Genomic DNA, 16,739 nt, shown 5'->3' with positions numbered 1-16,739 from the left:
CACAGTGTTCAGGAGCTCAAAGATCTTGATCAGATGTTAACTTTGAAAACAACTTGCAGCGTGACCTCCGAATGGCCAAATAAATCATGTCAGAGTTTTCTTACTTGAAAAGTGAGACCATCACTGCATATGATTTTTCTTATCCTTAGCTTTCTTATACAAATATTGCATGCTTTAACTTTATCTGGAATTTCTGCTCATGTGTATTTTCTCACATCCCTTGGACTTTAAAATAAGCATATGTTTTAATTTTTACTAAGCAGACATATGTCTCAATAATAATTTTACCTGAGAGCATCATCATCAGATGGTTTTTATTAGTTTAACATGAGAAATAAATAAATAAAAAAAAAAGAAGTGTTGAAGGGCCTCAAAATGTATTTTGTTCAGAGTGAAATACCAATTACACTGTAGAGGGAAGAGACCAAAAGTGAAAAAGCACTTAACTGAAAAAAATAAAACAAGGATGACAAAAAAGCACATGAAAAGGTCCTCAGCATCATTGGTCTTTAGGGGATAAAGGCCAATTAACACCAAAGTGAGATACCACTAGACACCTCTTAGAATGGTTAAAACAAAAACAAAAACAAACAAACAATAAAAAACCCCACAGAGCCTGAAAGTAACAATACCCTAAGGATGTGGAGCATTTGGAGTCTACAGAATGGTATAGCCACCTTGGAAATTGGTACCATATGAACCAGCAATCCCACTTCTAGGTGTCTAACCAAGTGAAATTGAAACCTGTTTTCACATAAAACCTATTTGAAAGGTTTATAGGAGTTTTATTCATAACCATCAAAATTAGGAAACAATCCAAATATTCTTCAATTAGGGAATGGATTAAAAAACTATGGTACATCCACACAGTGGAATACTATTCAGCAATTAAGAGGAACCCAATACTGACACCTGAAACAACATGGATAAATCTAAAATGCATTATGCTAAATGGAAGAAGTCCGACTAGACTCATAAGGCTACATACTGTATAATTCCATTTCTACAGGAAAAGGCAAAACTATAGACCAGAAAGCAAAGTCGTGGTTACCAGAACTGGGGGGTGAGTGTGGGGGGGTTGACTTCATTATTACATAACTAAACGTTTATCAAAACTCACAGACTATAGGCCAAAAAGAGTAATATTTAGTATATTTAATTAAACCTTAAAAATGGTAGCTGGGGACAGAGCATGAGAGGCCAGGGTGTGCCAGGGAGCTTGGAATTTTACAGACAAAGGAGAAGTCTTTAGGGAATAAACAGGTAAATGTCAAAAGCCATCACTAATGAATCAGGAAAGCTAAGTGATATTGTTGGTTGTTTTAGAGAGTACCATTGTGAGGTGAAGGGTGGACTGAAGGATGAGAGGGCGGGAAGAAGGCTGGAGGCAGGGCACCTAACAGCCATTACAATGCTCTAGAGCTCTGCAGCCCCACTGGGGATTGAGCCTGCAATCTGGGCATGTGCCCTGACCGGAATCAACCATGGCCTCTTGGTTCATAGGTCGACGCTCAACCACTGAGCCACACCAACTGGGCACCGGGCAAAATCTTTGAGCTATGTACTCTTCTTTGCTTATTGGACGATTCTTCTGTCACAATGAGTCCATAAATATACATTTTTATGATGAACAGTTTCAGAACAGAAGGTTTTGGGCACTTCACCCTTGAAAGCAGATGGGCTCATCAGGTGCCCAACATCTGGGCATGTTTGTGGAGCAAACCTTTGCCTGGCTTATAAAAATAAGATCTGGAAGAAATCAAACTGGAAAATGAAAATGCCAAGAGCAGCCCCCACTATTTAGTTAATATTTTTGGCACTGCATATATCGTAGGAATGCCCAGTGAGTATCACCGGAAAACGCTGACTGACTAACCCGGAGAAATGATTCCCACCACATACTGGCAATAGTTTGTCTGCGAAAACAATCCAGCTTAAATTTCAAAATCATTGCTGGTCCAATAAAAAGGGTTTGGTGTGGCAGGAAGGACTGGGTAGAGGGAATCCTCGAGTCCTTGGCAAAAGCTGGGGCTCAAAAAGAAATGCTCTTTACTCCAGTTCAAATGGGAAAAAGTATCTCCTAATAGCACTCTTTCAACATCGCTGAAAAATGATGACAAATAACATCACTGTGTTCAGTTAACAACATGCTTTTAAAGTGGTTGTGTATATGGAACCAGCTTTTCTTACGTAGCTGATTGTTGGGAAAAAAAGAAGAAAAAAAATAAAATTACAGAGAATTGAACCCATCATGAGACCCTGAATAGATTATAAAGATAATGTGTCTTCTGAAAAAGTGACCTGCAGGCTTGCAATTTGTTTGAGCCCCCTAGGAGAGAGACGGGCATTTCCCACTGGGGAAGGGTGATTCTGCCCGAAGCCCGGGCCGCCTTCACAGTTGCACGCTCCCTGTACCATCCAGCGAATAACAAGAAGCTGCAGGACACAAGCCCAGAGGGAACAGCCACTGATCACCCACTTCTGAGACTTTAAGACAACCGCAGAGCTGAAGGTAAGAAGATATCTACACATTCACCTTCCGCGGCTGCCTGGAGAGTCTTTGAACACAATAATAAAAACCCTCTTGAAAAACGATTCCCTAGTGGGAAAAACTCATGATTTATGAGCTCCATTCAAACAATAATAAAAATGGCCCAGGATTCTTAAAAAACGCACTGTGAACACGGATTTTTTTTCGATAGGTTGGAGTTCTTCTCTTCTTGAGAACAAATACGAATGGTGGTGCTTCTCTGTAGGTTTATTTTTACAATGTAATGATCTTTAAATTTGTTAGTGCTGTGAGAATGAAATGTTTCCATGCGTCTTTCCATTTTAATAGAGGCTTCGAAGTTCAGATATCACAGTACTCAGAGTTTGAGGCAAAATCTTTTCTTGTTTGCCTGTCTGCTTAGTGGTCGGACCTAGGCAGTCAGGTTTAAATTTGGGAACAAAACTAATCATGCTCGGGATGGGGAAAAATGGAACTTAATCAATAGGTCCCATTCATCCTGGTTTTAGTTGGGTAGGATCCTAAAAAGAAAGAATGTGATTCAGAAGTTGTTCACTTGAAACTGAAATGGGCTGCTTTGTGAATGAAGGTTGTGAAAGGAATAAATAACTTGAAGTAATACTTTGTATTAAGGAGCTTGGGCTGCCGTCCAGACCCTCCTGTTTAGGACAATATAATTATCGCTGAGGTGGTGCTCACACAGATGGATGGCGATTCCAGGAACAGTCAGTGCCAGGATGAGGTGAATCAGAGAGCATCCCGAGGACAAGGGCTTTGCAACCCAGATGCTTCCAACTTCCTTCTGATTTCCGGGGCTGCCCAGAGGCACAGAGACGGGCCCCTGAGCCCAATTTCTTAGAGGGCCCTCTCACTTAAGACTTCACCATGCCCTGAGCTGACTATTGAATCACTTACTCAGGCTGAGAACAACTGATGAGAAGTCTGTATTCTGAAACACTGCTCTAGTTCCACCTTATCATAGTGTGATTTCCCATGCTGGCAAGGACCAGCTTGCACAATTCCTCCCCTTCCATCAGTGCTTTTCAACTGGTGTGCTGCGAACATTTTTCAAACATGCAATACCTTACTATTTAGTCAGGGGCACTGACCTCTTTTTCCCTTAGATTGTAAAAAAAAAAAAAAAAAAAAAAATATGACAAACAGCCAAGACAATGTGAGTGCCTTGTCTTAAACCAGAAATATATAGAACATATAATCGAGTTGCATCTTATTAGTCACGTCATATAATAAGGTTGCGTCTGACTGGTTAATTCTTGGTACCAGAAATCTATATACGAGTATGGGCAATTGATTTTTAAAAATGCCGCTTTGGAGGGGTAGGTAATTACTATTTTTTTTGGTATGTTAATAAAAATTATACCTTTTTTTTTGTCAGTAAGGCAAAATATGTAATCTATTTTTTGATGTGCAGCAGAATTTTAGTAATTAGTTTTACAATTTCACGATCTTTACATTTGTTAGTGCTGTGAGAATGAGATGTTTCCATGTGTCTTTCCATTTTAATAGAGGCTTCAAAGTTCAGGTATCAAAATACTCAGAGTTTGATGCAAAATCTTTTCTTGTTTGCCCGTCTGCTGAAATGAGATGTGCCAGAGATGACGATGGTTGAAAATCGCTCCCTGAGCGATCCTCGGTGGTGTTGCCCGTTCGCAGAGATACGTCTTGCTGCCTTTGAGGGGTGTAACGCCGGGGTTTAGGTGCAGGGAAAGTCAGAGCAGCACGTGTTCACACTTTCACTTTCACGAGGACAGTGCCAGGTGGCTGTGTGAGGGTCCCATCCAATCCCACCGACACAACTTATGTGACAAATCCTCCAAAAGCATGCTCCCAGGAGCTGCGAGGAGTTCACAGGAATGTCACCATGTCTGGCCCTTAAGGAATTTCTTCAGGGGTCATGAACCATAAGTAAAATGGCAATAATAGATAGTAATAACAGACATGATAACAGACGGGAAGCCAGGGAGCAGTCGACAATTAAGGGGTTTACAGGCAAGAATTCCACATAAGAATGAATGAGATGACTTGAGGGAGAACATGGAGGGGTCAGGCAAAGTCTCAGACAGTGGTTCTCAACCTTTCTAATGCCGCGACCCTTTAATACAGTTCCTCATGTTGTGGTGACCCCCAACCATAAAATTATTTTCGGTGCTCCTTCATAACTGTAATTTTGCTACTGTTAATGAATCGTAATATAAATATCTGTGTTTTCCGATGGTCTTAGGCGACCCTGTTATCGGTTAACCCACAGGTTGAGAACCGCTGCTGTAGAGCCTAAGACCATCGGAAAACACAGATATTTACATTACAGTTCATAACAGTAGCAAAATTAGTTATGAAGTAGCAACGAAAATAATGTTATGGTTGGGGGTCACCACAACATGAGGAACTGTATTAAAGGGTCGCAGCATTAGAAAGGTTGAGAACCACTGGTCTAAGAGATTAAGAGATTTCCGAGCTAAGTGTGAGGGACGTTTACCGTTTGGGCAGTAGCCTTTTCCTCACAGGGGTGCTGTGAAAATTCAACACAAGGTAAGATTCTTAGCACAGTGCCTGGGAGAAAGCTTAATAACATTTATTATTAGGTCAGAGGAGACATTCCAAGTGGCAGAAGGCAAAGCATGGACAGGGGACAGAGAGCAAAAGTTGTCCTCGGGGGGTAAGCAAGGAACCCAGTTTCGGTCGAAGGGAACTGTGGGGAGCTGTTGGTGTCTACATTACCCAGGGTCTTGGATGTAAGAGAGGCCTGTTTGAAATTTTCCCTGCGGATATTTTTATCAGGGTGTTATGATCTAGGACTCGTTATGGGAAGACTGAATGGTTCCTAGGAAGGGCTGCCTCCCTTGATGCATGTTGGATCATTAGCGACTGCACTCCACTCCCACCCCAGCCCCTGGCTACTACCTCCTGAAGCAGAAAGTAAGTCACTCTCATGCACGTGAAAAGATCGATTTGATTTAAAATATATGTAGGTCAGTATAGACTAGGAACACAATCTTATCTCTTTTGTATATGCTGATTTTCCAGAAGATTATGAAAACATTTGCTTATTTTATGGTTTTATGAGTTCTATTTAGGAGCCAGATATTTGGGCCAAAGCTGGCATTTTATGTAGTGCTGCCCGCCCCCCTCCCCCTCATTTCTTCTGTTATAAAAGCACTCACATTAACGGTGTGGTGAGACCATCACGCCTCCTGAATGAGCTACTACTCTCAGCATAAAGCTCCGAGCAAAAGCACCGTGTCCTTGAAAGAATCCAAAGCAGAGATTCACTTAAGGCGTAAGGGGATAGTATGTGTCACAAGGCTGGTTCAGAATTCTGAAAGGAAACTTGCTTTTGAAAACCCACGAGAAATAGAGAAATCAGTGAGACTCACTTCGTAATTCTCATGTTCCACTGCATGGGCATAACTTGAGTGATTTTCTAGCAATGGCTTCTGGAGTTTACAATGACTTAGAAAAGGTCAAGGTCCCAGCATCAGCACCAATTGCACCAATTACCTGTGTTTTTTCAGGGGATCAATGAATACACCTCAATAGGGAGGCTTGAAGAAAATCCACCGCCACAGCCCAAACCAGTAAAATATAAGACGAGGTGCTTATTGGTTGCCCACATTGAGGCTTTACTTTAGGGCAAAACTTTGTAAGTATGGGCCATTAAAAGAAATGTGCCACTAAAGGTTACAAGGTATGGAGACAGGGTCTGCATTCTGGGGAGGGTTGGGTGAGGTGTAGGGGTAGAACCCCCTGGGGAAGTTGCCTTTCTGCCTCCTGCAGCCTCATTTGTTTTATTTCTCTGTGTTATAAAAATGCTATGATTTTATAAGTGTGCCAGGCAGTGACAAAAGGAAGAAAACACTGCCTCAAATTGCTTTAAAAGGGGAGCTGGTTTAGTGCTGCTTTGTTTCAGATCATTTCTTGACAGCGTAGAGATGAACACAAGAATTGAAAGTGTTAGGAGCCATCTTTAAAACAAGATAAAGAATGAAAGCTTAAAGTAATAGTGCAAGCCAATAAAAGATATAGACCCAGGCCTCAGACTGACCCAAAGCTTTGTACGCACAGACAAAACTAAACCAATAGCTTATTTTTCATGCTGAATCCTGGCACGAGATATTTTAGAGCTGGAAGAGGCCATTCAGACTATTTTCCCTTATATTGTAGGTGAGGAGGGGGCACAGAAGACCAAGTGACTTGCTCAGGGACACCACAGTGAGTGGGCTTGTTATCCAATGCACTGCTATTTAGTGTAAAGATCCTGTATTAGGTCAAGACTATGGAAACGTTGGCTTTGGTTTTAATTTGTACTCCCCTAAGTTTAAGGGACTTTTCATTGGCTGAATGGTTGGTGATAGGAGTTTTGGTGAGAAAAAAATCTTTATCTGCTTCACTCCTTGTTCAGTTTTATCTCATCTTTTCTTAAAAGGTCATAAAAGACCTGCTAGCTACACTTTTGAATTTCTCGAATAACTTTGAACCTCCAGAACCTATGGACATCACCAAGGACTTTGAGAGAGTCATCAGGGCATTTTACCGAAGAGGATGAACTCTCTCCTAGAACACTGGATTGCCGTGGGCCCTACAAAAAGTCAGCAATGACCAAGTCTGTGCTCCAATCTTTGCCAAAGACAGTGCACACATGGAAACAAAGATCTGCAGCGCCAGCACGGAGCTGAAAGATGGTCAGAAGCCAGCAGTGTGCTGGCCAGTGATGTGTTTACAATAAAGACACAGAAATGGAGTCAATGCTGTTAGGACAACAGGAATGAAGGAAGGAAGGGTTGACATGATTGCTCCCCTATTGCTGACTGCTGAGATTTCGGCCTGAATATGTTCTACCTCACAGCGCTTGTTGTGGGCCTGCATCTACGGGTATAAGTTCCCTCACAGGTGCCAGCCTCCACCACGTGGGTCCAAGCTGCCCATGTACGTCTACCCCATACGTTTTGACATAACCTTCCTGACAAATTACAGAAAAGCAGGTGACCAAGTGCCACTTTTATGCCATCATTTGTGCCAAAGCACTTCTTGGGAACATCTGGTGGGGGGTGGGGGAGAGCAGGAAGTACCTGTAAGGATCAGGTTACAATTGTGCAATAAAACCTACATGTCAGGACTCAGCCTTGAGCTGGGGATACCCAAAGACCAACCTGTCACCCCCACTGCCATGGCCAAAGGGACACTTTTAGAGAGCAGGCATTCCACCCACTGGGACTCAGAAGGCTACCCGAGCCTTGTATCCTGTGTACACAGACTTTTGTGAGAGTGACAACACTTCCCATATACCAAAGGGTCTAGGTTTTGCGAAGCTTCTAACATGGCTCCCAATATTCTGTTTACCAATAATATGGCAATGAACATCTTTGTTTGAATCTTTTTAAGAATTAAAAAGTGCAGTTTCCTGTTACAGTTTACTCTTATCCCAGGCTCCATTCTGCAAACCACTTTGTTTTCCCGTGGGTCCAATTTTAAGGTCTGAAAAAATACGTAATATTTTGGATAATGGGACAAAAACGCTCAGGAAGCTTGCTTATTCTCACTTTAAATCAAGAAGGCTATTCCTGCACCTGGCATAGAAATCTTCTTGCTCCAGACAATAATTGGCCTCCTGAGTCACTGGCTTTGGAGGGTAGTGTGCTGTTTAATTACATTAATGGATATAAAGAAAATTTCCTCTTTATTTTCTGGAAAAATAATGTGTTTTTTTTTTTTTTAGGGAAAAAAGGTGAGGCTTTGGTAAAGAGCCCTATGAAATGGCAGGCAATAGTAAACCCCAAATTTCGCCTCCCAAGTTCTCAATTTGTTAAACATCTGGCATCGCCGGCAGAGTTGGCCCCCGTGCTGAGGAAGCTATGGACGGTGATTCTCTGTGCGCAGGGTGCGAGGTTTACATTGGGCTCTTCATCTCCCCTCTCTGAGGTGCTGTGTTTGCAGGAACATTCTCATAGGCACAGCTTTGAGCTTGAATTTTGATGTTTCCCATGACTTTTGTAGTTGATTACCTAGTGAATTCTGGGGAGACTCCCAGCCTGAAGCCTCAGCAAGGGCACCTTCAGCGGGACTGGCGAGGCTGCCACTGCTCTGTCCTCACTGCTGACCTGGGCGGCAGGGGGGTGGGGGTTGGGGAAGACCGCGCTCCCAGAAGACCGGCATCTGGGGAGGGGAGCTGGCTCTCAGGGATGCTCATCTGCTGCCCAGACTTCGCTGCTCTGGGCTCTCCCTGAGCTGTGCTATCTAAGACGAGTAAGCTGCAGGGATGAGAAGACAATCCACAGGAGGGATGGTGATCAGGAGAGCACAACGACATATTTGGTGCCTCGAATATTCTAGGCACTTCCATGTACCCTCACAGCAACACTATGGCACAGGTATTAAAATGATTCTCTGTTTACAACTGAGGAAACTGAGGCCCAAAGAGGTCATGTATCTTCCTCAAGGTCACACAGCTGATGGATGATGAGCCAGTTTTCACATCCAGGCAGCATGATTGTAGCTCCTGGCTGTTAACCGCACCACTGCCTTGCCTAAAGGTGATGGCGTGCTCATTGAAGGCATAACAGCATTCTGCCTGCCAGCAGAAAGGCTTCAAGCAGCCGTGAGAAAAGCCACATGTGTGTTCAGGATCCTTGGGCTCAGGGAAGACACCAAGAGGAAAATGACACAAACCCTGAGAATGACCATGACTCCTGAGAACCTGAGAGCATCACAGAGCTCTCCTGGTCTCCCAGAGCCCCCGAGAGGTGACAATGGAGAGGTGGCACAAGGAAGGCCCCTTTCCATTCAGGAGGCACTTAGCACTTCTTTTCAAAATTACAAGTTCAAAATTATTGCAGAAGTATGAAACAGCATCAGGTCCAAGAACCTTGTAGGTGCATGTGGCCAATTATGTTCTGTAAATGCCACCTGCCATCAGTGTAATCACTGCTCTTCCCACAGAACATGGGGCAACCTGCCTTTCAAATGCCTTACATTGAAAAGAAATAAATATGACAAAAAGGAAGCCAGGAGGCATCATGAACTCCAGAATGTATTTCCACTCTCCAGGGTGATGTAAAATAATGCCATTTTGAAAATGGCTAGAATTACTCTTTTGAGGTATAATGTCACTTGGTCGGAAGGAAAAATTCACATGTTGATTGTAAGCATTTGTACCTGTTGTTTTCCAAATCTACCTACGTATGAATTTTATTTGCAATAGAAAAAGCATTTGTGGTTTCTTTATGAAATAAGTGCATGCGTGTACACACACATACACTCCCCTATACATTCAGCTACAATACTGTCACACTGCAAATAAAGCTGAGACCCTAAGAGTATGCTTAACACTTTCATTGCGGCAGTACACTTATTTCTATTCCACCTCTTTACATATCTTTCTCCAATAAGTTATATGAATGACTGGAATGGTTACAAAAGTTCTCTGTAAACATTTTTTTCTGAGTATAAATTACTGGAAGACTGTTTATATAATTTATGAAAATCTTTAGTCTTGTGTCCTTTTAATCTTGGTGAATCCATTCTACTGTCAGAATTCTGCTTTTGCTCTACGCATTAAGGTTGAATTTATTTCTTCAGCTTATCACGAAGAAAAAGAGAAATGAAACTGCACTTTCACATGGATGTCATTTAGCTTCTGCACATCCTCACCGAGGCTTAATGCTTCTCTAGTTTTCACTCTTGAGTTTGTCAAAGCTAAAGCTAACCGGGATAATTCTTTCCATTTAGTTCTGGTGGTGTTTTGATAACATTAAGTTTATCATAAAAAGTTCTTATTCCTTCTAACGCTTTTATTTCTTGAGTATTGTTTAACGCACACACCTCTCTCCCCAACCATGTGCTGGAAACAACCACAATTTATAAGAATTTTAGGCACCACATGACTCAATTATTTTTTCTCTTAATGCTCTCTATTCTGGTGTTTGTATCCACAACATTTTGGGCTAAATGACCTCAGCATCATAAATGAACAAGTGTTCCCATCGCCTCTCTGTCCTGGCTGCTGAGGAACTTCTGAGTAGGACTGCTGAAAGGAAAACCTTCAAGAACGCCTTTGTATCTACAGAGATGATTGACTGGAAGAAAAATATGACCTGTGATTGTCACCTGTTGGGCAGAATCACGGAACCTTAGATTTGAAGGAGCCCCAGGAGGTGAAGTCCTCTATTTCTCCCGCCTGTGCTGCTGCTACCCAAGGGGAAGGTGCCGCTATCCCTGGACCCACAGGACTGTTTTAATGGCTCCTAATGGCTTTGTTCTTCCACTCTTTTCTTTTTTTTTAATATGTTTTTATTTATTTAAGAGAGAGAGGAGGAAAAGAGAGAGAAACATTGATGAGAGAGAACCATCAATCGGCTGCCTCATGCACACCCCGTATTGGGGATCAAGCCTGCAATCCAGCCATGTGCCCTGACCTGGAATCCAATTCCAACCAACTGAGCCACACCTGCCAGGGCATGTACTTCCACTGTTGCTCCCTTCTCACAATTTCATTTTCCACAGGCAGCTGGGCTCATCTTTTAAAAATATAAATCAGATTTCTGTCCATGGATTAAAACCCTCCAGTGGCTCCAATGACTTAGACCACAATCCAGACTTTTTCCCGTGGGCGTATGAAGCCCCGCGCCCTGGCGCCTGCCCAGCACTCTGGTGTCCTGCCCCGTCCCTGTCCCCTCGGCCACAGCCACCGGGCTTCTGTGTGTTTCTTCAATGCTGAGCTCCTTCCCACCTCAGGGCTTCGCGTAGACTGCTCTCCCTGATCCTCTGCCAAACCTGGTTTCATCCTATGGCCCAGGCGCACCCCTCCCCTCACACCAACACTCCCACTTCACTCTGTTTTATTTTCTTTCCAGTTCAAAACGAGAGAGGAGCTTTTATGGGCGTGTTGGATTGTGGTCTTGCATTCGTCCTGAGCCAAAGGTCAGCAGCATTTGGCTAGTCAGTGTTCAGGATGCCTTCTCTGCGCCCACAGCCTGTGCCTTTCCGGCGCCATGGCATGCCTCCACCAGGCCTCCCATCTGCTTGTCAGCATCCCCACCACCAGAACAAAATAAAACAAAGCTCTCCTTCAAAGGCAGGCGGAGCGGTCACTTACTTATAGTGGATCCGGACTCAGGCCTGTTCAGGGAGCTGATGATGACGAAGCCGAAGCCCTCGTTCTCTTTCCGGTGGATGACCACGTCGCTGGTCTGCAGGCTGTGGGAAGCGAAGCCTTCCGGGGGAGAGGCGCTGCCGCTGGGGGCAGCGTGGTTGCTGTTGGTGTAGGTGGCGTAGTCACTGCGTGGAGAGCTGTGGTGGGTTGACACGGAGCCTGGACTCCTCCCGTTCTCGGGGCAGGGCTCCCCTGGGACAACGTAGAATATAGGCACTTGGTTATTTAACAAGGGCTCGGTGAGTGCCTATATAGTGCCTATCTAGGTACCAGCATTGTGACAAGACTGGTTGACTGGCTTCTATTCCCCCCCAGAGGTGCAGAGCCCAAACCCCTCAACTTCCTAACTGTTTGCATTTTCCCCTTGTTAAGACTGCAGCCCCCCGCCCCCCAGCACAATGTCCAGTTATAGATAGCGAGCTTCTTAGTTGCATAATAATAATTGATCACAGAAGATCATAAGACAAGTGAAGATCATAAGATTTTTTACAGAATCTCAAATGGTACTGTGAACACGAATTGCTTAAAGAGCTTGCGAGAAATATCTTCAGAGTCCACACACAGCAAGTTTTTTTCAGTAGATCTAGAGAAGACTGGGCCCAGGAATCTGGGTGCAGGTTCAAGGTCACACTTTGAGAACTGCTGTTGTAGAAACCTTGGAAGTGGGGCTAACAGCCCAGGGGATGTCTCTGTAAAGTGACCTATCATCATTTTACTAAGGAGCCACGGTTTTATTTAATTTTGTGATGTTCTGTTAGCCTGGGTGTGTTCACTTCCTGCAGGTAGGAAACATCCTTCTTAAAGTAGTTTGCTTACTCCAGGATCTGACCATGTTATCAGGCTAAGGAGCAATGAATTCTGAATCATTAAGGGAAGTGTTGGAGGCCTGGCTCATTTACATTCTGTATTATTAAAAAATACACTCTGTAATCAATCAGATAAACCAAATCACTACTTCCACGAGAAAGCAAGCATATTCACAGAGAGAAGTGATAGAAAGTTGGCAGCCAAGAGAAGCTGGTTTTTAAAATGAAAGTGGATCTGTCATCTAGAAAGAATGTTGTCATTTTAATTTAATATCTAGGTAATGGTATCTTGGTTAAAAGAGCTGAAGTGGGCACCTAGAATACTGTAATTAGAAAGAAAACTGTTTCATCTCCATCTTACAATATAATTAGTGTACTAAAAAGACATTATGGAACAGAGGGATATGGAAAAGAATCACAATTAATGATTTTTTTGGGAGGGATTGCTAGATATGGTCTCCTATTTAGAAGTCTGGAAAATGTCTTGTATTGCTAGTTAAAAATAATTAGCAAAAGCTTCAATGAAAGCTCTTAACTTTATAAGCTGCAATTCCATTCTGAAATGGAAAAATTAGGGAGAAAGAACAGACTATAAGAAAGGTTCTGTTACACAGATACCTTACGGAAAAGAAGCTGCATTCATTCATATACCCAGATTAAAAATGGCCTTATGAAAAAGCATTTACTTCTTGTTTGTAATTACTGAATAGAATCTAGATTGTTGTTCATTATCATTAGATAAATTTGATTTTTGGGTAAGATTTAATTAATCAGGCTTTAATAGAAGGAAATAAATGGATGCTTTTCATCTGTAAGAAATGTATTGAAGTCATAAAAGAACAAAATGTCAATGTCAAAGCCTTTCCCTCCTTTCTATCAAATTAAAACTGCCTGTAAAATGTACCCTCTCTGCTAGAAAACATCACCCAAAGACACGCAGTTATTGTCTTGGTGAAGCACATGTCCTTTATCAGTCCTTCTACTCGCTGGAAATAAAGTGATTAGAGATAGTCAGGAAGAAGAAAAACAAACAATTATTATGCTGCAACATTAAATTGAAAATCTCCCCGAGTTATTGGACCAAATCAGTAACTAAATGTCATAGGCAGTGACAGGAGAAATCTCATTTTCTGGCTGTTATATTTTAGGGGGTTGAGAGCTTGGTTGTCAGTAAAACAGCAACAAAGAAAAATTATCTGCCTTTGCAATAAATGGCTGGGAATGGCTATGCCTCAGGTTCTTGGGAGAGAAAGGAAATCATGGACTAAGTCAACGTGAGTGGTGAGTGACCCCTGGGTAATTACATTAACAGGACACTTTTCTATTGCTGTTGGCTTTCCCTGTCAACGTCTAGAACCAAGTTCTTTATCTTTAACAACATGAACACATTTAAAGCCAGGGAGTGAAGACTTCCAATGATTGATTTTGAGGAATGGAGTTGACTCCACATCATTTTTTTCTACTCAGCTGGCTCTATGTCCACATGAGACTCTTCTCTCCAACAACCTTTCCTGGTGTAGGGCATGGACATCATTGTTTTAGAATAATGTAGTAAAATGTCACAGAGTGACTAAGTGCCATGTGCATGTTTTTAATTCACTAACTTCCTGACTCATCTTTTTGTCTCACACACAAATGAATGTACAGAATTCAGTCACTTAGTATCTACATAAGTCAGATAATCAATTTTTAGATTAAGCTTCTGTTTTGTCCCAACCAGTTATACTGGAGATCATCATTGGCTGACTGGGAGAGGGCCTCCATTGGGGAAGGCTGTCCAGGTGAGATGTTTTGACTAGAACAGTCAGCTCCTGGCCAGCAGACCCATTTATTCCAGGCCTATAGTTGTTAGAATTAATTGTCAATGTTGTAAAATAGGCAGATTTTACAGAAATCTGGATTTCCAGTTTCTCTTGAAATACTTGGTAGTGATTACTAGAGCTGGGGTATACAGTTTGCAAGTCATCACAGTCCCAACTCTTCCCCAATGTCTCTTGCAAATTCCTGAACCCATAGAGTGAGCGGTATGCAGGGCCAGAGGGACTCGTTCAATGGGAGGCTTTGTTTCTCTTCTAGATCACACACTGGGTGCCAGGACTCCAGGACACCAAACAGACCTTGCCTGCTTCTGGGGTATACTGGGCCTTTTTTTAGGACTGTCCCCCAGAGGATGACAGCACCGCAGATGCACGTGTCTTGTGTTGGAGCATGGACAAGGCAGTGGGGTTTGTATGTGGACAGAGTGTGGACATGGGGGCTGGAGTGTCCACATGCATGTGCACCTTCAGGGGCCTGATGGAGCAGGGCAGCCACAGGCTGTGGCTGTGCTGTCAGGAGCCGGCCTACCTGCAAGCACTCGTGTTGGTGCACTCCTGGTTTTCACTCACCAAGGCAGACAACTTACTTAAATGGGTGACAGGCTGGTAGACAAAGAATAAGAAAATGTATTTTGAATTGACAAAAAGTGTAGTAACTATGACCAGGGAATCCACCAGCTCCCTAAACACTGGCTAAACTTCCCACCCCGCTGTCAGGAACGCCTTCCCTTTTTCGGCATTAGGACAGGAAGTGGACGGTCCCGTAGATGGTGGAGAAAAGATACTGGTAGCTTTAAGGCGGACTCTAATATGTTTTGATTAAGTCATAAAACGTTCACATCAGTTCTAGATTTACACTTTAGGAAATTCCTCAGGGACACCCTTCTCTCAGACAAATAGTGTGGATTCAAAATAACGTGTCATTAGGGTAAACATCTCAAACTGAGCTACTGAACATATAAATATTTACACTTTCAGTGAAATAATTAAAGGCACTCTTCTACTATCCTTGGGAAAAAACAACTAAGTATCAGATCTGATGGCATAAGTAAGACATCTCTCAAAACCCGTTTTAAGGAGCAAGATCTGTGCTAAAATTATCCGGTAAAGAAAACTGGATACATTGCCGCATATTTCCTTCCTTTACTCCACATTTTCTCATTTTTGAGGCTCTAGCTTGCGATTGCCCAATTGAAAATATTGCCTTTATATTTGCACTCTTTTCTGTATTTTAATTTTAATTGTATGCCTTTTTATATTTCAATAGTTGGAGCAGGTTTTTGTGTTATTTTAATTTTTGCCCCGTGTAACTCACCATCTGTATCTTTCATAATGGATGTGTTTTGTGCCCAATGTCTTCTGAGGTGGGCAAGGCAGTTGTACAAGCCGCAGCAAGCACACGGCTGAAGGGCATGATCTGTATGACCTCCCTTCTTCCCAGCTTCTTCTCTATAATGTTGCTCCTTTGTGCAAAAAGGTGGCAACACTGCCCCTCTTCTTGCTCATCTTCTGTCTCTTCACAGCTGATTGCTTACTTCCCTTCAGCTCTCAATCATCTCATCATATGCCAGGCTTGTACCTCGCACTGCCTTTGCTTAGGAAAGCGAAATAATAATGATAACAACAACCCTTGAAAAGGCATCGCCACTGTCACTTGTAGTTGTCCCTTCTCACTGTTAAAGAAATGCCACTATGAGGAAATGCTGTCTTCCTATGTCTTTTAAAAAGAAATCTATTTCTAGGCATTTACTTTACTATCAAAGTATCCTTTGCTGAACTTAATCATTTTCAATACTGATGAAGCTTTCAAGGAAGAGTGGGCTGAATTAACTTGGAAACTCTCCTGGTGAGAATGAGCAGTCTGCAGCAGAACTTCAAAAATTAAATGCACTCGAAATGCACTTCAAAGCCTAAATGAGTAAAATTGGTAAGAACTGCAGCAAAGAGCATCGTTACGGAAGTCACATGATCCACAAATTGCAAGAATACGTTTTTGCAGCATTTGGCATACACTCCAATAGCTTGGGTTGATTAGAGCAAAATTTAATTTTCAATAATCAGCTGGTGGCAAGAGGAGCATGAAATTATGTTGGTGCACTGGTTTCGCACTTTGCAATGTATTTCCTTGTAAACCAGGTATCTTTTCAATTTATCTTTGGGCTACAGAACATATAGCACAGCAAACTTTTTATTGAAAATCACACTGTGGGTAGAGAGAGACAGTTAAGTATTAATCAAGAAAACACTGCCTTCCTTCTGGCATCTTGCCCAAGAATGAGGATAATTCAAAGTGTTTTACTTCTTTGGGTCAAGTGGTATGGCAGGAATTTCTGCAGAAGAATGACACTTCTTAGCAAAATCTCTGTATGAGATATACAGCAGTCTCTACTGGTGAGGGCTGACAGTTCTTCTGACTTGCCCTTTTAAATGATGGCCCTTCC

The 16,739-nt window shown here is 42.6% G+C and overlaps 1 protein-coding gene across 2 annotated transcripts in view; it reads right to left on the bottom strand.

The window, feature by feature from the left end:
- Positions 1-16,739, bottom strand: part of MAGI2 (membrane associated guanylate kinase, WW and PDZ domain containing 2) — a 1,197,465-nt gene that overhangs the window by 127,994 nt on the left and 1,052,732 nt on the right. For both annotated transcript variants that reach the window (XM_054725983.1, XM_054725982.1), the window contains one exon: positions 11,619-11,867. In XM_054725983.1, the coding sequence (XP_054581958.1) occupies positions 11,619-11,867 (249 nt within the window). The remainder of the gene's footprint in view (positions 1-11,618; positions 11,868-16,739) is intronic.

This window comes from Eptesicus fuscus, chromosome 14 (genome assembly GCF_027574615.1).
Source record: "Eptesicus fuscus isolate TK198812 chromosome 14, DD_ASM_mEF_20220401, whole genome shotgun sequence".
Classification (NCBI taxonomy): domain Eukaryota; kingdom Metazoa; phylum Chordata; class Mammalia; order Chiroptera; family Vespertilionidae; genus Eptesicus; species Eptesicus fuscus.
The sequence above is the reverse complement of the archived record's forward strand: the minus strand, read 5'-3'. Positions and strand labels throughout refer to the sequence as shown.